We start from the raw sequence: 24111 nt of genomic DNA, 5'->3' as shown, positions 1-24111 counted from the left end.
GAGGGTGTCAAGATTGAACAATATGCAACGATCACTGTATGACGGTAATGCGGTGGTGGAATTTTCAAATAGGCGACGATATAAGCACCTAGTGAAGCGCTTTTGCACGCCTTCGAGTTTGTTATTCCAACCTGCCCTGTTAGTACAGAAGACAACAGAAGCATACTCAACAACAGGGTGCACTAGGGAACAATACAATGCCTTAAGGCACCTCAAATCGGTGAAGCCCGACGTCATGCGAAAAATAAGGCCAAGGTTTGAATAAGCTTTACCGATGACGAATTAAAGGTGACTATCGAATGATAGCCTTTCGTCTAGCATAACACCTAAATCGCGAACACATGACACCCTGTTGATAACAGTGTTATTAAGAACATAATCGTGAATAAGAGGGGAATGACGACGACAAAAAGAGATCACGCTACATTTACTAGGACAGAGCTTTAAGAAGTTTGACGCACACCATGAAGAGAGGGAGTTAAGAAGAGATTGGAGTGCGCTGCAATCATCCTCTTGCATCACTGGAACAAATACTTTAATGTCATCTGCATATAGAAGGTGGTTAGGAGATGGGAGAATAAACCTATTGTCATTTATGAATAACAGAAACAAGAGGGGACTTAGTACACTTCCTTGAGGGACACCAGAAGAAATGGAAAACGGTAAAGAAAAGGACGATCCGTAACTTACATGAAGATTTCTATTAGAGAGGTAAGACCCAATCCAGTGAACGAAAGACGTAGATAAGCCTAATTTAGAGAGCTTCATCAACAATAGTTTATGAGATACTCTATCAAAAGCAGATTTAATATCAGTATACACTGTATCAACTTGGTAACCTGTATCCAAGTACTGGAACAATTTGGATATGAACGACATAAGGCTAGAGGTAGTGGAACGTTTTGGCATAAATCCATGCTGATTAAACGTTATATACTGCTTCGGTAAAAACAAAAGCTCAGAATGAACGATGATTTCCAATACCTTGCCACTAGCGGGAAGTAGGGAAATACCACGATAGTTGCTTACTTCAGATTTACTGCCTTTTTTTTTAAATAGGACGGAGCAAACCTGAGAATAGAGCAGGGAAACATTTATGTTGAAAGGAGAGATTGAAAATGAATGTCATTATGGGAGCAATAGCGTTGGTGCACTTTTTAAGGATGATTGCAGGTATACCATCTGGGCCAGGAGAATAAGAAGGTTTTAAGGACAATATAGCTGTACCAACATTTTCGACGGTACAATTTAGGGAACGGGAACACAAAACATCGCGAGGTGTAGTAGAAAGTCCACCCTCTAACAATTCCTCATCATTAATGTAATCAGAGTAGGCGTTGGAGAAGTGATCGGCGAAAAGTGCACATATCTCTTGTTCGGAACATGCTGTTGACGAACCATAAGACATGGTACTGGGCAGACGATGATTGTTACGAAGGGAATATATATAGCTCCAGAACTGTGTTGGGTGAAAAGTAAATCGGTATTGCAAGAAAGCTATGTAGGACTTATTACGGGCCCGATTATAAATGCGATACGCCGTTGCTGCATATTTGAACAGTCGTTTAGTGTATGGATTACGGTATTCCCGATAGTCGCGTAAGTAGCGCTGCTTATCACGTTTCATGGATCTAAGGATTGAATTGGTCCAGGGAGGAAAAGAAGGGGCTTCACGTAAAAAACAGCACAATAGGAAAGCTGAAGAACTGGTGGAAAGCTGAAGACACTAGCTGTGTGAAAATAGAGACCGCTTCGTCCAGCGAAGGTGCCGAGTGCACACGAGACCAATCGGTACCTAACAGCAAATTATTGAGTTTTTGAAAATCACACTTTCTAAAATTATATGAGCGATTGAGGTTCCCTGTATTACTCCTAACATGAGACGACAATTGATTAACGGATGTGTGATTAATAGAAGTACACAATTCTAATGCTGGGTGATGCTGATCTTCAGGTAATAGAGGAGAAGCGGCTAATGAAGGAACACTGACGTGAGACGCGTAGGTATTATGAGGAGAGTAGTAGAAAATTAGGTCATATTGCACATTCCAATAATTTAAAATGCCACTGAGCTGGCGCAAGTTATAAAAAAGAATAATGTCGAAAAACGCATCAACGGATGTAGGGGAAACTTGTGCACGAAAATACTGATGTGTTGTGTCGTGTATCCATGAAATATCCGCTCGATTAAAGTCTCCAAAAAGCAGCATACGATCATGTTTTTTCATCCTCGTCACTATACTATCGATCGTTGCATCAAGTGCACTGAGCGTATTTTTAAATTTGGCAAGAGATTATTGTTCCCCAACGGTGATGTCACCTTTCCCCATGGTTGCCGTTCATGTCCATCATCCTCCTGTTGACTACACTTAACTGGTGCTGGCAATACAGCTCGTTCCTGGCGTTCTACCTCACCAAGTCGTGAGTCCGGCACACGTAACTACAGGTGAACTAACTTTATCCGTCTAGCTGAACTGCTGCAATCTACTGACTGGTCTTTCCTGGAAAGTAATCCGGATGTTAACTCAGCATTGGAACTATTTAACACAACACTACTGGCGCTTATATCTGATTGCTGTCCTATAATGCCACCGCGTCGCAGTCCACCATGGTCTGATGCACGTTTACGCCGTCTAAAGCAAAACCAAGCGTCATGCTTTCGCTTTTACAGTACAAATGGTACATAACACTCCAAATTAAGGTTCATTGCTGCCCATAATGTATATAGAAGCTATAACAGACAACTTCATACTCGTTATCTCATTCGAGTGAAATTCTCGCTCATCAGACACCCAACACGATTCTGGAGGTATGTTGAATCAAAACGCGGTAACAGCTCGCTCCCCGATGTTCTCACATATAACAACGTCTCCACAAGCAGTAAGGAAGGCATGTGCAACCTATTTGCTCATCGTTTCAAGGACTGCTTTACTACAGATGATGCAAGCTTATCATTAGAAGCAGCTTTAAATAATGTGCCCCGTGATGTTGTTGACATTGATGTACGTGATATTATTATCTCGGTAGATACTGTACTACGTGCTCTGCAGCAGGTCAAAACCTCATACAACCCTGGACCCGATGGTATTCCTACGGCAATCCTTGCCAAATGCCGCGAATTTTTAGCAGAGCCTCTGTCTCAAATCTACCAATTCTCTTTTGCACAAAGTACAGTACCCACGGCTTGGAAATCCTCTGTGATGTTTCCGGTGTACACAAGGGGATAAAAACTCTGCTGAGAACTACCGCGGTATAACCACCTTGCCTTCTTGTGCCAAGGTGTTTGAGATCGTCGTACAAAACTCGCTATTATATCACTGTCGTTCTTATATTTCTAAACACCAGCATGGTTTCTTTCCTCGATGCAGTGTTACCACAAACCTGGTGGAATTCGTCTGCAATTGCCAGGCAGTCTTTACTTCCGGAGCTCAGATGGATGCAGTATGCACTGATCTTAAGGCTGCGTTTGATCGTGTGAACCATCGCTTGCTGTTGGCTAAGCTCGCCCGGATCGGTCTCTATAATCCGCTGTTGAATTGGTTCAGGTCCTATATATCTGAACGTAGCTACTACGTACAAATCGAAGGTGTCTCCTCTAACGTTGTCGAGAGTTCATCTGGCGTTCCTCAGGGCAGCAACTTGGGACCACTACTGTTCTCGCTTTTTATTAACGACGTCACACTGGCCATTACGGAAGCAGATTTTCTGCTTTATGCGGATGATGTTAGGCTGTTTCGTGTCGTACGGAACACTTCCGACTCTCTTTCTCTGGAAAGATCGATTGATGTTTTCTCTGACTGGTGTATCAATAACGACCTGCTAATTTCTGTTGATAAGTGTACGTCAATGTCGTTCTTTAGAATAGCTAGTCCGATAAGATATAACTATAGCATATCAGGGACACAACTACCGCGGTGCAATACGGTCAGGGATTTAGATGTCACCCTGGATCGTAATCTAGATTTCCGACAACATTACTGTGATATTTTAGACAAAGCTAACAAAATGCTAGGATTTATTCGTCGACATTCGAGAGAGCTCAATGACCCACACTGCCTGTTAACTCTGTATATTCCTATGTTCGTTCTATCCTTGAGTTTAATTCTACAGTTTAGTGTCCGTTCTCTAGTGTTTGGTCCAATAGGATAGAAGCTGTCCAAAAAAGAGTAACTCGCATTGTCCTACACTTCACTCCGTGGCGTAATGTAACCCCTCGTCCATCGTATCATACTCGTTTTTTTTGTTGTTTGGTCTGGACACACTTGCAAGAATGATTCGCCAGAACTACTGGCTAGAATCAACATAAATGTCCCTCCTAGATTGTTCCGTAACTACAAACTAATAAGAACTGACTTTACAAGACGTGCATACATCGAGAACGAACCAATGACTGCGATGGCCTGTAAATTTAATCAGCGTTACATGTTATTTGACTGGCACTAACCTACAAGATTCTGTTGATCCGTCTTGTCATTGTACACTGCGTTTAACCTGCTCTTGCTGTTAGTTTAAGTTCTAGTTTTAATTCGGTGATAAGGCAGCTTGTTTGAGCCGGTCTGGTGTACCACCAGGTATTCGTCAGTCCGTACCAGTCTGTACCAGTCGTCAACTCGAACGACGTAACAACATGCCCGTCATGGGTTCAAGCCCCAAATAGATCGTGCCCCCATACGTAGGACTGACTATCCTCCTATGGTAACAATAAGTCACTGAAAGCCAAGCTCACTTCACGAGTGGGCAGGCAGGCCTTGTTCGAAAACGGTTGTTGTGCCAATGAAGATGAAGAAAGCCGCTTGTTTGGCCAATCACTTAATACCATAAAGAATACAACAATTAAAAAACAATAAAAATGGTATTGTATTTATTTTATTTTATTTTATTTATTTAGATACAAATATCTGCCTCAGAGGGCTTAATATAGGGAAACTTACTGACAAAAACTTAAAATTAATGATAACAAACAAATACTTAAATCTAACTAGACAAACATATACTAGACAGCAAGCAATTTGTAACACAGGCGACACAAGTAAGATGAAAGATTTAGGATGGGGAAACAAATAGGGAGTCAAAGAACTGATGGAAAAGGGGGCGAAGGGATTGAGGGGAGATTTGAAAATCAAACACACCAGAGGCACTGTTGAAGCGATGGAGGGATCGAAAAAACGGATCATTGGTGCCATAAAGCGTTCTTCTCGACGGGATTTGAAGGAAATCGCGGCGTCGAAGAAAGTGAGCAGGCGCGTACAGCGGTAATCTGTTAAGTAGTGAAGGACAATTAATCTCGTTCCGAAGCAAACCGCTGATAAGTAAAGCTTGAGAAGCAGAGCGACGATCGTGCAGGGTCATCAAACCAAGCATACTACACCGGACTTCATAAGGGGGAAGAAAAGCACCCGATTGCCCTAAAAGACGCCTAATGGCAATACGGGTGAATCTGCGTTGAACGCTTTCAACCCTTTCAATCCATACCGAGCTGACTGGGCACCACACAACGCTAGCGTATTCTAAAATAGGGCGGACTAAGCTACAGAAAAGGTCTTTAAGGCATGTTGCGGCTCCCGGTAAACGACTTTAGGACTTTTGTAGAACCTTTAACTTTATTTTATTTTAGCGCTAGGTTTAAAAACACGTCGAGACGTTTCCACTACAGCTTGACGAATTCTTCCATCCCAACCCTTCCAAATTTCAATGACTTTCCCGCGAAGCCATTTATTTCTTCTCTTCTCATCAACAATAAGTACTATGTTTCCTAATTCAATGGGTTTTGTTTCGTTAAACCATTTAGTCCTGCGTGTTATTACAGGCAAATATTCAATAACCCATCGACGCCAAAATTGATTTGTTTGTGTTTGAATTAGCTCCCAGCTTCCTTTAATCCTGACAGGATAGGTACAGTCGTGATCTAGTAGTGTTTTAGAACCACTTGAACTACCAAGTAAAAAATGGTTTGGGGTCAATGCTTCACTTTCTTCTGAATCCAATGGTAGATAGGTAAGGGGTCTAGAATTTACTATTTTTTCAGCCTCTCCTACTAGGGTAAGCAAGCCTTCATCGTTCAAATTTTTCATTTCTGCGCAAGCAATACTACGCATAGCTTCCTTTACCGATCGCACCATCCTCTCCCATGCGCCGCCCATGTGCGGTGTAGCAGGGGGTATGCAATTCCACTGTGTATCGGTGTTTGTGAAGCTAATGCTCAATTCCCTATTTATCGGAGCAAGTTGCTGTTCTAGTATGGCCTTTGCACCCTTAAAATTGGTTCCGTTGTCGCTGTATATCACGGAAGGTGCTCCACGACGACATATAAATCGTCGCACACATGCTATGCAACTCTCGGTTGTCAAGTTGTGAGCAACTTCCAAATGCACTGCGCGAATGGTTAGGCATGTGAATAAGGCCACCCAACGTTTGACTGCACTTCTACCGACCTTCACAGTCATAGGACCAAAATAATCGAGCCCTACATGGGTAAAAGGACGAAATCCCACTGCCAAACGAGCAGGTGGTAATGGTCCCATCCGTGGTATACATGGGGTTGCCTTGCGGATTTTACAAAATTGACAATCTTTCGTAATGCTGCGTAATGTCGCCCTTAATCGTGGGATGCTGTATTTTTGGCGAATTTCATTTACTACCGTTTCTCCGTTAGCATGGTGCATATCTTCATGAAAATGTTTGATAAGAAGCTTAGTAGCTCTATGATTTCTTGGTAATATAATTGGATATTTCATATCGTATGGAATGCATTTAGCTAGGGCGATTCAACCTTCTGATCTCAAAACTCCTATCTCGTCTAGAAATGGGCTTAAGTCTCGCAGATTACCTGCGATTCCTCTATGTTTTCTTATGCTATCGATTTCGGTTGGAAAAGTTTCGTGTTGAACTAATTTCCATATATAATTTTCTGCTTCAATAAGTTCTTCCTTACTAAAGTCCATTGACTCTTCAATAGTTCCACCTGAAGAGTTCTTAGACGATTTTACCATTTGTGCTGTTGCCAGAAGCAGACATTTAAAATCGTCAAAATTTTCAAATTTGATATTAAGTTCTGTCTCCGGTGATGTATGTACGTTCAAACAGTACTTGGCTTTTAATCCCTCTGTGATTTCTTGTATGTTTTCTTGTTGAGGCCATTTGTCTTCTGTCTCAAATAGGAACGTTGGTCCCTGGAACCATCTATTGTTATAATCTAATGCAGACTGTCTACTCCACTTGGTACCATCGTCGGCTACATTTAGTTTTGATGGGACATAATTCCATTCTCTTACATTTGTAGCGCTAAGAATCTCACCTATGCGGCAAGCTACAAATGACTCGTACCTTTTGGGATCACCTATGATCCAACCTAAAACGGTTTTTGAATCACACCAGAAGTATCTTTTGGAAATGTTTATGTTGTGCTGTGCTTGTATGAAAGCAGCTAACCTTGTACCAAGCACAGCTCCACATAATTCTAATCTAGGAATGGATATAGTTTTCAATGGTGCTACCTTAGACTTTGGGGACACTAAGGAACATTCTATACTTCCGTTAGGTCTAACAATACAAAAATAAACTGCTGTAAAATAAGCCTGTTCGCTTGCATCTCCCAAAATATGCATTTGCAAGGTATTATAAGTTTTACTAGTAACTCCCGCAAGATAACATCGTGAAATTTTTAGTGTAAATAGAATTTTTAGGTTTTCAATCCATCTCTTCCATTCTACGTAAAGGTCTTCGTCTATTGGTTCATCCCATCCTAATCTTTTACGCCAAGCATTTTGCATTAGTATCTTGCCGTGAATAGTAAAGTTACTAATCAAACCTAAAGGATCGAATAAACTCATTAAACATTTGAGTACCTGTCTCTTAGTGGGTCTATTGATTGTATCAAATAAATGTTTTGCTTCAGCGCTAAATGCTGTTGAGTAAGCTAAAGAATCGTTGGTTGGCGTCCATAACATGCCAAGCATACGTTCTGAGTACTCCTCATTTGGGAGACCAATGGTTTTTTCGTTAGTATTGTCTAGTTCTCCTAACTCTTTCACTATTTCTGGTCGGTTAGATATCCAGTTCCTCATACAAAATCCTGCATTAGAATGGATGTCCTTGACTTGCTTAGCGATCGTGTTTGCTTCACCGATAGACTCAAAACTTGCAACAAAATCGTCGACAAAATGTTCGTTTATGATCGCATCATAAGCCCTTGGATACTGATCCTTGAACGTTGCCGCGTTTAAATCCTTCACGTATCTTGCAGATGCTGGCGAACAAGTAGATCCAAAAGTTGCCACATCCATAATGTTAATCGTGGGATTTGACGAAGAATCGGTTCTCCACAAAAAGCGCTGGGCATTTCTATCTTCTTTCCTTATCCTCACCTGATGGAACATTTCGCGTATATCGCCACTAACTGCATACGGAAACTGCCTGAATCTAAAGTAAATAGAGGGAAGTATTGTGGTTATTAATTCCTCTGGACCTTTTAAAAGTGTGCTATTAAGTGATACTCCCTGCACTGTAGCTGATGCGTCCCATATTATTCGCACCTTACCTGGCTTTTTGGGATTAATAACTACCCCAATTGGCAAATACTAGGTTTTAGGATCGACAGTTATCAGCTCCTCTTCGTTGGCTGCATGGGCGTAACCTTTTGCTACGTACTGTTGGATTTGGTTGTCAACATTTTCCTTCAAATCACTGTTTCGTAGTAATTTCTTTTCTAGTTGCTGCAATCTTAGATATTTTTAGGTTAACTCACTCCGAGTCTTCTTCGATTCTTGAAATTTTTCCTGTCCACACAAGCTGCAGTGGATCCTTTTCCCCATGGACACCCAATTCTTTAGATAAAGACATTTCGATCATGGTTAGGGAGGATCCTTCGTGAACAAAGGCGTATGTGTCAATTTGGTTATTCCCGCGATACAATGTGACTGGCATTATACGAAATAAACATTTTTCCTTTTTTTCTATGTGCGCACTGTGATTACACGGAGCGACACTAGGTTTTACACATTCGACATTCTGATTTTCCGACGATTGATGGAGTAATGGGTGATGTTGCCTTGTGCAATTTTCAACGAGACAAACTACAGGATTATTGCATGGCCTTCGCCCGTGCGATCGCAAACACCTAATGCACGATTTAGCTGCTGGTATAACATTCCACTTTTCACTTGTACTGTACCTCACAAATTTCCTACAGTCTCGTATTTCGTGATTTCTCAACTTGCACGCGTAACACATTTGGTCTTCATGGTTGCCTTCTCTATGAACGTGCGAGTAATTCCTATCTCTCTGTTTGCTTTCCTGCTTACGCTCGTTGTGTCCATTGTAGTGCGTCAACCTTCCCACTGCATTCACTATTTTTTTCATGAAATGATTAAATTCGAGTAACGTCACTTTTCGTTTTGTTCCCTCCACATATTCCTCACAAGCTATCGCCCAGTCTATTTGCATATGCCCTGGTAGGCGATTAACTATTTCTTCAATCAGTGTTGGGTTGCATAAGTGTTCTTCTAAACTAAGCTAAGCGTCGCTTAGCCACCGATGACGTTATAGCGTATTGCCTGCTGAGAAGAGGGGTTAGTGTGGACAGCATGAATTGGCTTTCATTCAAAGTGAGGGTCCCGGCTATCCTTCGAGATGCGGCACTCACACCATCCACCTGGCGCGTCGGTATCGGTGTACGTGAGTTTTTTCAATCCCGTCAACACGACCACCAAACCTCATCTCCTATAGCCACCCGAAACCGCTTTACAACACGCACACCAGCTACTAGTACTGATCACCGCTACACCACACGCACACCAACAACGACTCACCGTTTAGCCGCACGCACGTCTACTCCACCTGGTCCTGAAACAACATCATCACAACAGTGTCACCCCCCGGTGAATGATACCTTGGAAGCATCCAACTCAACACTTGTTTCTGGACCGCCCCAAAACCACCGTGCTTCATCTCCGCACCTACACCAGTCTACAATCGATCGCTTTTTTCTCAACTAGACGAAGTTCCGCTCATTGCACGCAACAAACACCTCAAGCCTCATGCTCTGACAACGCAGCTCAATTGACTTACCGTATACCCGCTTTATCCAACCGCCACAATGACAACGCTACCGCTGAGTATTTAAGCTGCTATTATCGAAACGTTAGAGGTTTGCGTACTAAAACAAAAGAATTTCACTTAGCTGTATCGGAGGCTGACTTCGATCTCATCGCCCTCACGGAAACTTGGCTTGTTGACAACATTCCATCTGCTCTTCTCTTCAACAACAACTTCTCTGTTTACCGCTGTGATCGCTCTCTCAGCGGCTCTAGCTCTCGCGGTGGTGGTGTTTTGCTAGCCGTTTCTAACGCATACGAGTCGATAGAATTACCTTCCCGTGATCGTTCTCTCGAGTATATTTGTGTGCGCGTCGCCTGCAATAACGCACATCTGTACGTCATGGTAGTATACATTCCACCGCAGCTTAGCTCCGAGATATCGACTCTTCGCTCTCTACATGATTGTATCAGCAGCTTCACTCTCACACTGAAGCCTTCGGATCTGCTGTTTGTTATTGGCGATTTCAATCAGCCTAGCATAAGCTGGTCCACAGCTGATCCTTCGTCCTCGCCAGCATACTCATCAATCACGCACTATGAACCAATTGCACGCTCACTGGCCAACAACACCTTTGTGGATGGATTTAAATTTAACGGATTAGTGCAACTTAATCACATCAATAATTCGCACGGACGCATGCTTGACCTGCTCTACGCTAACAATGCTGCAGCTAAATTGTGTTCGCCTGTCTTTCCAAGTGTTGTTCCGCTTGTACCTGTTGACTCCTACCATCCGGCGTTTGACTTCAATATACGTATTAACTCGTCGACCCGACGCAATTCGACGACTCGACAAAACTCGACGACAACCGCATTTTATCGTTATAACTTTGCTAAAGCTGACTATGTGAAACTGAACGACATGATATCAATGTTTAACAATAGCTTTCATTGTTCCAATTTTATTTCACTTGACGAAGCAGTATGTTCATTCTCGTCCTTCATGCTGCAAGCCTTTGTTGTATGCGTCCCAGTTCAGCGTCCTAAACCTAACCCTCCCCTGGGCGGACCGCACACTCAAACGACTCAAACGTGTAAAAAGAGCTGCTTATCGTCACTACCAAACGCGCCGCTGCCAAAGATCTCGCTCGATCTACTTTGACACGCACTCTTTATACTGCAGCTATAACAGATTTCGATATCGCAGATATTTGAGTAAAATTCAACGTAACCTTTGCAGGTGGCCTGACTCGTTTTGGCGCTTCTACAACAGCAAAACAAAATCCACGCATACACCGAAATCCATTACGTACAAAGGAGCAACAAGTGCCAACACTAATGAAATGTGCAATCTCTTCGCGGATCGCTTCGCAGATTGCTTTTCACCGGCCATGAATGATACCGATACCATTGATGCTGCTCTCGTCAACACTCCGGCTGGAGCAATTAACATGAGCACTCCTTTCATCGACAGTGAGATCGTTTTATCTGCCCTAGCGCAACTAAAGCCTTCCTTCGCTCCTGGACCCGACGGAATTCCTTCTACCGTGCTGAAACGCTGTCAAACGACAGTAGCACCTATCCTTGCAAAATTATTCAATGCATCGCTAGCCAATCGCTACTTTCCCAAAACATGGAGGAAATCTTGGATGGTTCCTATTTACAAAAAGGGCGACAGGACAGATGCCATCAACTACCGGGGTATTACATCTTTGTGTGCCATTGCCAAGGTGTTCGAACTAGTGATATACAAAAATCTGCTACATGCATGCCGCAGCTACCTAAGCCCGTATCAACATGGATTCGTGCCAAAAAAGTCGACTACCACGAACCTGGTTGAATTTGTAACCTATTGCACTAGTCAAATTGATGCCGGAGCTCAAGTCGATGCAATTTATACAGATCTAAAAGCAGCATTCGACTCTCTTCCGCACGTAATTCTTCTCGCTAAACTCGATAAACTAGGAGTTCCCAGCTCGCTCGTACAGTGGCTTAAGTCTTACCTAATTAATCGCACATACATCGTGAAAATTGATAAGCACATGTCCAAAGAAATAGTCAGCAGCTCGGGTGTGCCACAAGGAAGCAATATTGGCCCGCTTCTCTTCATATTGTTCATCAACGATGTTACCCTCGCTCTACCTCCTGACAGTATCAGTCTGTTTGCCGACGATGCAAAAATTTTTGCGCCTATTCACAACACAGGTGATTGTACATTCCTGCAAGACTGCATCGAAATTTTCTGTTCGTGGTGCAAGCGTAATGGACTGACTATCTGCATCGAGAAATGCTACTGTGTGTCTTTTAGTCGATGCAGGAGCCCAGTGACTGGGACCTACTTCATGGACGGCACTGCAGTTAATCGACAGAATCATGCCAAAGACCTGGGCGTTCTGCTTGACTCTAGTTTGAACTTTAAACAGCATATCGATGACGTTGTAGCCAGAGGAAAACAATTACTTGGCGTGGTTATCCGGACAACTAATGAATTCCGCAACCCCATGTGCATCAAAGCTGTCTACAACTGTATCGTTCGTTCGGTTCTGGAATATTCGTGCGTAGTCTGGAGCCCAACTACCGCTTCTTCAATTGCTCGACTTGAGGCGATTCAACGTAAGCTCACGAGATATGCCCTACGCCTACTTCCCTGGCAGGATCGCAATAATCTTCCTCCGTATGCTGCGCGGTGCCGTCTTCTAGGCCTTGAACCTCTTTCGGTTAGAAGACGCAATGCACAGTGTTCTTTCATCGCTGGATTGCTAAATGGCTCTATCGACTCATCGCCTTTGCTGCATCGAGTCGATATCTATGCACCATCCCGAACACTTAGGTCTAGATAAACTCTACGGCTCGCTCAACCCCATTCCAGCGCTGGTCGGTCTGACCCTATGTTCCGCATGTCGGCTGTCTTCAACACTGTCTCGGATTGCTTCGACTTCGACAGCTCAACTCAGTGCTTCAAGGAACGTCTCCGGCTTTTGCCATGGCCGCAGTGAATTGCGCTGCAAATCATGTTTTGTTATGTTTTTTTTTTAATGAACTGTTACATCTTAATTAGGCCATAGGGCCCGTTGAAGATTAATAAATAAATAATAATAATAATAATCAGTCGTGTCCAAGTTTTTAACCAGTGTGTTCTTGACGGTCTAAGCAAGCAATTTTTATTACAATGGGTTGAGGTAAACATTGTACCGATTATCAGCGCCATATCATTAAGCGAATGGCGGCTGCTGGCATTAAGCGCAGAACGATCGAGTTCGTGATGGAACGATCGTGCACTTTTGTGGCAAACGCGCTTCGAACAACCGAAACGCGCAAGTCACCCGGACGTCCTCGGAAAACCACGGCGGAGGAAAACCGTAAGATTGTTAACATATCGAAGAAACATCCGTTTAGCTCGGCGCCAGAGATCCGAGGCAGACTGAAATTGGCGGTGACGCCGATAACAGTTCAGCGAAGATTGGTCAGTGCCGGGCTACTCGCGCGAGTGCCATGCAAAGTGCCCAATTTAACACCTGCCCATAAAAACGCACGGGTGTTATTCGCAATTGAGCACATGTTCTTCAATGAAGAGGATTGGCGCAGGGTTTTGTGGTCAGACGAGTCGAAACTCAATCGACAGGGTTCGGACGGACGCAGGTTGGTTCGGCGCCCTGTTAATTGTGCTCTTGATCCAAAGTACTGCTTCAAATCGTTCAAGCATGGCGGTGGTAGTCTCATGGTGTGGGGATGCTTCTCCTACTATGGGATGGGTCCGTTGGTTCGAATCCACGGTAATTGAAATCGGTTTGGGTATCGAGATATTCTTGATAATTCATTTACTATCACACGCTAGAAAAAACCTTCCTCGGTCTTGGATGTTTATGCAAGACAACGATTCTAAGCATACTTCCGGGACTGTCCAAACTTGGCTTGCTGACAACAATGTCAAAACAATGAAGTGGCCTGCCCTTAGCCCGGATCTCAATCCCATTGAGAACCTCTGGGCAATATTCAAGAAGAGGCTGGGTAAAAACATACCGGAAGATCTGGATCATCTCTTCGATCACATGCAAGAGGTGTGGAGCAAAATTCCACCTGAAACGATCCAGAATCTGGTGATGTCGATGCGTCAACGCATGATTAATGTCATCGTGGGCGATCAAGAACTGAGCTTATTGCATTTTTGAGTAGGGATTACTGCTCGCGAGGGCGGTGGTCCTGCAAATTACAACAAAAACCTAACCCAAAACACAAAAAAAACTACTAACAAATCTATCCGCAACGACATACTTGTGAAACAAACAAACACACCAATACACACACACACACACACACACACACACACACACACACACACACACACACATACACACACACACACACACACACACACACACACACACACACACACACACACACACACACACACACACACACACACACACACACACACACACACACACACACACACACACACACACACACACACACACACACACACACACACACACACACACACACACACACACACACACACACACACTCAAACACATATAAACCACACATAAATCTGTCCCAACGGGTGCATGCTGCGTTGAAAAAACTAGGGTCCTATCATTCTGTCCGATACTGTAGTGTGGTCACTTTCCCCGTGCTGTGCGTGTGTGCGTGTGTCGAGACCCGAAAACACGAGACCGATTTCGGCACATTAAAAAAAAAAAATTATAGCCACTATACACTGTCCTACATGATGCTTAGAAGGTCGTTGAAGCATCAAACATGTTCAAATAAAAAAATTTGGCCCTTTCCGTTTTTAGTTCGTAGGCTGAAATTTCAGCCTGTCAGCTATCTAAGTGGGTACAATATACAGGTGGGCTTATCCCAAGGTGTATGAATTTAGAAGGCTGATTTTTATCGCTTCTGTTTCTGAATGAAGATTTTAAGAGTGTTTTGTGTATTCGTCAAGCCTCCAGAAAGCTTGTTTGAACAAAAGTTTTCATCCATCCTGTCAAAAATGATATACAAATTTGGTTATAAAAACATGCTATGAGACTACCTGGACTACATACACTTTGATTCTGGATTCCATCACCAGATCTCTTGAGAGCACTTTGGAATAAATGTAAACACCACCTTCTTTTGCTATTGTTCGAGCAGGTACTCGAATCTAATTCTAGCTATGAGGCTAGAATAATCTAGACTGAAAATTACAGGCTAGTTTTTTGTGTGGTTTTGTATGGATTGTTTACATGATTTCAGCCTCCAACTGTCAAACTCCATACAAAAAACTGACTAGAATCGTGAAGGGCCCCAATATTAGATTAGTGTTAGCACATATAAGCACACAATGCACATATAAGAATCAACGCATACACCACAACATCCAATCAGCTGGCGGCGGAAGGCACGGGCTGAAGCGCAGGTAAGTTCAGTCGGTTGACCGATCAGCAATAGCCCTTCTACGGAAGTTGCAAGTTTGCACCTTAATCGGTAAATACTCGCGCAGCGTTTAACGCTGCCTGGAATCCGATCCATCGCGCAAGTAAAGTTCCGTAGTTCCACCCGTCCGTTGCATAAGTGTAACTTGACCATCTTCCTAACGAAGTAAACGAATGATACGATTCATTCGCAATTTAACCAACTACGGTACGTTCTCCCCTCGATACCTCGCCTCGTTCTGCACTCTTCCTCCACATTCCGCGCATCGACTTACCGCACACGGTTCTGGTAAGCAAAGTGCGCGCCGAACCTACCACATGGCGACCGTGACAGCGTAGCAAGAACAAAGCTACAAGAACATTAAAGTGGAGTGAAAAAGTTCAAGTGCAGTGCTGTGTAAGACTCTTGTTATGAGAACTTACCACATGCACCAAAAATCTTAAAAACAGTGTCAGTTAATTGAAAATACACATTGTTGTGAAAATCTATTTAAAAATGCAAAAGTGATCAATGCTTAAATAATCAATTCCTAGACCTTGAGTTTCAATTCTAAATGACTCATCATAACGTAAACTTAGCAAAACAGATACAAAGTGCAACCAAGTTAAAGAAAAATGGGTAACGACGCTTCAAATCCAAAAGCAAATGTAAAGGGTGATAATGACCTTACAATTATCCAGACCCTAAATGTTCACTCAGAGCAACACGAAAGCCAAGAAATAAAACTGAACATTGTGCTAATATTGCTTTCAATCATACTCATCCAAAAACTCGTAAAAGTACTTTTCAGAATAGTGACAATACAAGCAAAACAAGATGCAATGAACAAATTACAGCTGACTAATTAGTTTCCGTTTTGACAATGAAAACATTTCTTATTGCAAGTGATACGATTCTAAAATAAAAGACAATAGAGTGGATGGAAAAACCACGGACCACGAGAGGTGACCAGCGTGATTTTATGGAAAAATAATTCCCAACGTGGAAGACAAAATACCAAGGCGAGCTTACTGCCCAATCTAGATTGGCAGGCGAGAATAGACAGAAGTAACCCCAAGCGACATCGACTGATGACATCGTAAGAAAACACTCCAAGCTCCGAGCTTACATCAAGCACCGAGTATACACCAAGCGCCGAAACATGTTCAGCGAGCAGCATCGTCAGCAGCAACCAAAACAAATACATGTTATGTATTTCAAGAAGGTACTGTAAACACAACCTCAAACGACTTAAAAAAGCAAGTCAGACTTTAAAATTTGCATTAAATATTTGCATTGAATATGCAAAATTGCAAAATGAACATAAAAGAAACGAGAATTATCAACAATTAGAATCAAATTATCTCTTGCCAACAATGAAATAATTAGTTAACATGTCTTTTTCTGACAAATTGTTGTAAATAATCCAACTAGATGGATTGCGTAACAGGCAAAAGTTTAGATTAATTCGAGATATGACTCTTTCAAACAACTTGATTGCCATATGACTGCAATACAGATTATACATCAAATAGGGAAACAATATTAATGACAAGAAATTGTTTTAAAAAGATTAGAAGACTGAATAATAAATCTAGAAAATTAAATATCGTTGAAAATTCGAATTTTAGAACGTCAGGAAAACTAATAGCAAAATGAACTCTTTGGATATTATACAAATGGCAACCAGTGCCATACCGACATTAAGCGGTAGAGATGACGAAGCTAAGGCAATGCTAGTTGGGTTAGAAATGCTAAAGGAAGCAGTCGATGAACAACATCATCGCATAATAGTGCAAGCTGTTCAAAGTGGTGATGGGTAAAGTTGGCAAAATTCCGGAGTCGACTCCGATCCGACTCCGATAAATTCGGAATCGAATCCGGAAGGTAGGTCCGCGCTGCAATATCCGGAGTCGTTCGGAATCGTCCGGAGCCGTACGGAGTCGCCCGGAGTCGCCCGGAGTCGCCCGGAGTCGCTCAGAGTCGGAGTCATCCGGAGTCGTTCGGAGTCGTTCGGAGTCGTTCGGAGTCGCCGGAGTCGTTCGGAGTCGTCCGGAGTCGCCCGGAGTCGGAGTCATCCGGAGTCGCTCAGAGTCGTTCGGAGTCGTTCGGAGTCGTTCGGAGTCGTCGGAGTCGTCCGGAGTCACCCGGAGTCGGAGTCGTCCGGAGTCGTTCGGAGTCGTTCGGAGTCGTTCGGAGTCGTTCGGAGTCGTCCGGAGTCGTCCGGAGTCATTCGGAGTCGGAGTCGTTCGGAGTCGTTCGGAGTCGTTCGGAGTCGTTCGGAGTCGTTGACTCCGGACGACTCCGGTCGACTACGGACGACTCCGAACAACTCCGACTCCGGGCGGATCTAGTGGTTCCATTTTGCCGGAGTCGGAATCGAACTAACAATAGTCGGAGTCGGATCGGAGTCGTGGGTGCGCTCCATACAGCACATCACTAGTTCAAACCAAACTAAAAAGACAAGGAAGAAAGATTGTAGGAAATTTGGTGCACAGTGTTGACGACATTTTGAAAAGAATCAATGAACATTTTAAGAAAACTGAATCACCCGAAGACATTACAATAGTCATCTATTCCATGAAGCAAAAAACCACACTGAAGTATTTTGGTGAAAAAAATCAGGATTTGCAGAAGAGCTAGAGCAAGCTTACTCAAACGAAAATGGCACCCCAGAGCTGGCTAGCGAAAAAATTAATAGGATAGCTGTAAGTTTCTACGGCCTACTCCGTCTCGTGGACTGTATTTAAGAAAGGGGAAAAGTCCTCCCGAGCAAAAGCCTTGACAAAGGCTGGCACCCCGATGTATACTTCGGCCTATCTAACAACGGATTTTACCACAGGGATCTTGATGAGAATCAAATTTCCCAAAAAGAGCAATGCTCACAAATAATATTGAGGAAGAACTATTTAATTACACTGGAATTCTAACTCGATTTATTGATAATTTCTGGGGTGTTCTTATCAGGAGCCTACGTGCTCCGTTAGCGATACGTACACTTTCTTGTTAAATTCTTGTTGCGATGGCACTATTCCAACTAGATTCTGTTTGATCTGGTTTAAATGGGATTTCTGTCTAAAGGGATAATACATGTAATGCGTGTTGCCTATGCTTGGGCGTTATTACTTCATTGCCTAACTTGCGGGTGTGTTCTGCCTATTATCAAAATCAAAATCCAACAATAGCAATGAAAGGTTTTGGAAAAGTTTTAAAAAACGAGATCCATCGGGCAATAGTTCTGTCAGGTATGATTCCTACCTTAGACGCTGCAATCAAGGCAATTGTCAATATTGACAATATAAATAAAAATTCGCAAAAAAATGAATTTTGATAACAAACAAAGTAGTCAGGAAACCCGATATAATAGCTCATTCCAACTTCAGGCAAATAATCCGATTAAGTATGAGCATCGATCAAATACCAACAGCTGGAGGTCTCAACCTCAGCAAAGCAATAATAACTAGAGACCTCAGGATCCACAGAACAGTAACTGAAGAAAGAAAAATGTAGGAAATGTTTAAAATAGACATCCTAGCGAAGCAACCGGGTACAGTATCCAAAATAGGAAATAAACTAGCACAAATATTTTAGAGCAACGTGATCCGAGAAGAGCAAATTGCTGCGCTCAAGCAAATGATCAGTACTCAGAAGATACAAAAAACACAGTGGCTCGAATCCCACTAACACAAAACAATAATGATACTAATCAACGGTATAAAAATCACATTTACAATCAAAATGATAAAGAATATATAAACATTGATCAAAAGAACAATAAAGTGCAACTTGAACAAGATTATATAAATTTGAACAGCAGGACTAGCTAACAGGTTGGCTGATAAGTCCCCGGTCTGACACATAGATGGCGCCGCTAGTATTAAATGCATATTATTTTTATATAGTACCAACCTTCAAATGATTTGTGTCAAAATTTGACGTCTGTATGTCAATTAGTTTGTGAGACAGAGCGTCTTTTGTCAAGCAACTTTTGTTATTTTGTTGTTCCACCAAGACAACGCATCGTGCCACAAGTCATTGAGAACGATGGCAAAAATTCATGAATTGGGCTTCGAATTGCTTCCCCACCCACCGTATTCCCCAGATCTGGCCCCCAGCGACTTTTTCTTGTTCTCAGACCTCAAAAGGATGCTCGCAGGGAAAAAAATTGGCTGCAATGAAGAGGTGGTCGCCGAAACTGAGGCCTATTTTAAGGCAAACCCGAAGGAGTACTACCAAAATGGTATCAAAAAATTGGAATGTCGTTATAATCGTTGTATCGCTCTTGAAGGGAGCTATGTTGAATATAAAAACGAATTTTGACAAAAAATGTGTTTTTCTTTGTAAGACCGGGGACTGCCCGGTCAGCCAACCTGTTATGATACTAAATCTTATGAACCTATGAAAGATCAAACAATTTATGGAATGAAAAGATCAATTAACGACTCAGAAATAAAAATTTAAAAAAAATAAAGAGTTAACTAATGAAGATCATGAAGAACATATACATAATCAGAATATAAACGAAAATTATAAACAAACGATAATCGTCAATGATGTTAGTAGCATAAGTATGTTAGATCGAGAAACCAAAAACAAAGGTTATAAAACTGCTAGATAGCGGAGAAAGAAATAATAAGATGAAATGTAAAGACATTCATGCAACTGAGCTAAATAATGCAAAGAAAAGAAAACGTAGCATGAAATCAAAGAAGATGGAAAATGAAACAAATAATCAATCATATTGCCAGAATATACAAGCTGAGAATAATAATAATGTCACATTTAGTGAACCAAGAAAAACTGTTGCTTACAAAAAGTATCTCAAAGAACTTTTAGTAAATTTGCATCATACTATGCGCGCATAGTGCGAAGGGCGCGCACAGTGCGGAGTGCGCGCACAGTGCGGAGTGCGCGCACAGTGCGGAGAGCGCGCACAGTGCGAAATGTGCATCGCACACTGAGATGTGCGTGCGTGCACGCACAGCACACTTAATTGTGCTTTTTTACCCAACACTAACTGAAACACTGCATTATTTAAAAAATTCACTTGCAAACACAACACTAACACTGAAAGAGTTTCACATACCCGGAACAAAAATGGTAATTTTCTGCTACACATCTACCGCAATATCAGGCCATTCGTTCCTCTGCCCCTCAAAAGACGAATGATAGAAAAAACTACACAATATATAGCAACCGGAAATAAAAGCAACAACACAAATGATCTCCGAAAGATTCAAAAAACTAAAATCATACGTCACAATCACGTCTGTTAAACGTACGTCTGCATGTCTGTCAAACAGCGAATAATTATCAAAACGATTATATTTATCTATAAAGTACTAAATGGATACTTGCTTCATCATTAAAGATTAAGAGTGGTTAGAGGTTGTGACATCCATAGCCATTTTACAAGAAGAAGTAAAGATCCAAGAATTCCTAACTATAAAACATCGGTGGCCAGGGATTCTGTCTTTTTGGAAAAATTGAATCCCTATTTTACAATAATATGCCAAGGTCTATCGTTAGTGCAGAGTCGCTGTTCAAGTTTTGAAAAATGTGTGTGAACAGTATTAAGTAGCGTGTAATAATAGAAGTGCAAGGTATGTCTGGTTTGCTAGAAGGGTAGATACTTTAACTGCCAACTGTTTGGATGATGATGATGATAAGTTTTATTATATAACTTAATTCTGAAAATACAGGCAGCGGCGCAGAAGAGCTACATGGCAGACTTCGTTTGATTTTGGGTAAAAGCAATCCATCTGGAGTTAGTGGATGACTTATCAACGGCAACGTTCATGGGAGCATAATATAATTATATAATTACATATATAGAATATATTTGCAATACATACCATTGCGCAATAAAATCCGGATTGATGGCAAATATGGTGGCTGATCGATTGTTTACGTCGGAAACATTGTAGTCTCCTTCCGGCGACACAAAATTATAAGAATCCATAATGAGTGGTTGCTGATACATTTTCCGATGCTTCCATTAATTCAAATGATCTTTCACTTTCATATTTTTCTCGTTCGTATGGAAATGTGAATTCACAACTAGGAGTCATCAACATTAACAGTCAAAATCTCAAGTAATGTAAGTTACAAAGAAAGTAAAAATAGTAATAACTACATAGTATATGATTTTTTGTTATTTGATTTTTTTGTTAAATCATTATTTTTGCATTATTTTATCCCAAACAGATTCACTTTGATGTTCGTCGGTTTTATGCATGAAAGATTTAACTGAAATTAAATATTACAATAAACATATTAGTATAAACTTTAACCGTTGTGCTATTGTCATATATGTCACAGTATATGTACCAAAGAACGGTAGGTAATAGGCTTATTGGACGATGAAAAGTACTGTCACCTTCGTTTGATATGTTTTTGTCGTATCACAATTGACAGATAACTACTGGTCTGGAAAACGGAATTTGTCATGCTCATTTCCAATTTGCTCTGGAGAGGATTTTTCTGTCAAAGTCGATAGAATTTTTTAAATTTACTATTGGTGTTTAATAAAAACAACGTGAGAGATAAACATTTCTAGATTGCTTGTGATGAGACTCAAGAAATCAAAAAATGGGTGAAAATGTGAAAACTGACGGAAAAATTATCGCGTCTTATTACAAGTGCGGCACGTTTTTTTATGTCCAAGTCTGAGATACCTACATTACTGACAGAAAAATACCAATCGAGGATGACAGAACTTTCCATTGTCTAATAATCCTGTAATAATGGACACTGGGGGTATCATGGAAACTGCTCTTAAATGCATGATAATAGTAATTTTTGAATATTTCAACCACGCAGAATCCACACTGAAAGTATGATATGGTTTGGTCATGGAAACATGGACCAAACTATGTCATGTCATACTGGAGATGTAAATTGGTTAATTCAGGAAAAAAATGTTAATAGTGCTCACTCTAAAGCAGGGGTCTTCAAACTTTTCACTTCGCGGAAGCATTGCTTCACAAATATCGTTGTTGAGGGCCGTTTTGATGTTACCTTTAGCTAATGTATGCACGATTAAATCTACTTTTAATGTCATCGCGAGCCGCATTGAAGGCTGTCGAGCACGCAGGTCGTTGTTTGGAGACTCCTGCTCTAAAAGATCGAAATGGACTACTACTAAGAATCCGGACACAAAATGGCGCCAAAATATAGGCAATTTGTTTTCACTTCAAATAGGTAATGTAGCATGCACAGGCACATGCTATACTGTTTATTATCAGTTCACACACATTTCTCATTACAAATAAGAAACACAAATTGTCAACACAACACAACACACAAAAAAGTCAACTTTCAACCACTTAACACAATCCAAACCACATAAATAACCTTACGCCAGGAATTGTAAGTCAGCAGAAAAACGCTTAGCCAAAAAAACTCTTAAACACACAAGCCACAAGCGCTTATCCAAAAAACACTTGAAAAACACACAAGCCACACAACCCCGTAGGTGTGAAAAACATTATTCAGCACAAAGCACTTCAAGTGCGTAAAGTGTAAAATCATAGCGTTACATAATAATAACCCACAGTTCATAAATAAGGAAATAGGAGACACCGTACCCGCGTGTGTACAAACCGAACCGTTAACCGTAAGCGTAGGAAACAAAACACCGCGTAAGCGCCAGAACCCAGAACTGACCTTACAGAATAATTGCAACCATATGTTAACCGAAAAACCTAACCCTCAGAATAACTGACATAAAACAGAAAGCGAAAGTAAACGCAAAATCCAATTGGAGAGAAATTTACCATATAAATAAAGAAACAAGATGAGATCAGACACAGACAGTCGGAGACAGTTAGAATCACAGTTACGCACAGTACGTGCAGTAGTGAAGTTGTGCTGTTAAGTCTCTTGTCGGTCAAGTCTTGAACAAAAACTAAGTGAAATGTGTAACTAATTTTATTGTGTTTGTCCTCCACCTGAAAAACCTCGATGACATTCAGTAACGTCCGAAAACTCCACCCCTTGTGTTGGTAATAAAAAAATATGCCTAGAGAGTGATGTCTAAGCATATCATTGTTGAACTACCCGTCGCGTACGAACCAACGTGTTACAGTAACTTTCCACGGAACGATTGTTTGATGGCGAATCTTTCCCCATCCACTGTCAAAGATAGATTCGCCAACAGTTTTACAGGTTTTTAGCAAATTAACACTTGTTTTTACTGTTTAGAAATCACTAAGAGCCTTTAAATCATGCTCAGGGATCCTAAAATTAAGTTTAAATAGCAAACTATATATAGTTTTCATTGCACCTGTCAAAAGATTACACAGATTCTCCTACAATCAAAGAGCGGGATACTTTTAACATGGTGTGAAACACAAGGATGCGAGAGCGCGTTTTGGTTTCTACACAGTTACAAATGTGGAATAATGGTTTACCACTGTTAGGCGTGATGCTACCTGAATGAATATATGAATATAATGTCAAGTGACAGGAGGTAGGGTATAAAGTAAGTTCCCGCTGCGCAAATTCGAGCAGTTTCCAGCGCAGAAAATGTACCACCCGCTGTGCAAAGCGACGGAAGAAATCATGGAGTCCTGAGAATTTTATCATGCCTTCCTTTTCTCTCCAACGGCAAATTTGTCGAGCAGCTCGTCGAGCTGCCCGTCCCTGGCTCCGCCTCAAACCCCTCGCCTGAGCG

At 41.7% G+C, this 24111-nt stretch overlaps 2 protein-coding genes across 2 annotated transcripts in view; one reads left to right on the top strand and one right to left on the bottom strand.

The window, feature by feature from the left end:
* The window catches only part of LOC120961730 (uncharacterized), a 159653-nt gene that overhangs the window by 20036 nt on the left and 115506 nt on the right, over window positions 1-24111 (bottom strand). The window contains exon 2 of the mRNA XM_040385730.2: window positions 21290-21683. Coding sequence (XP_040241664.2) covers window positions 21290-21417 — 128 coding nt within the window. The 5' untranslated portion in view covers window positions 21418-21683. The remainder of the gene's footprint in view (window positions 1-21289; window positions 21684-24111) is intronic.
* Window positions 9880-11196, top strand: LOC125906441 (uncharacterized). Its single transcript, XM_049605246.1, has one exon. It carries the CDS (start codon window positions 9880-9882, stop codon window positions 11194-11196), a length of 1317 nt encoding a protein of 438 aa, XP_049461203.1.

Source organism: Anopheles coluzzii, chromosome 2, assembly GCF_943734685.1.
Source record: "Anopheles coluzzii chromosome 2, AcolN3, whole genome shotgun sequence".
NCBI classification, from domain to species: domain Eukaryota; kingdom Metazoa; phylum Arthropoda; class Insecta; order Diptera; family Culicidae; genus Anopheles; species Anopheles coluzzii.
Note: the sequence above shows the minus strand (reverse complement) of the source record. Positions and strands in the feature narration are given on the sequence as shown.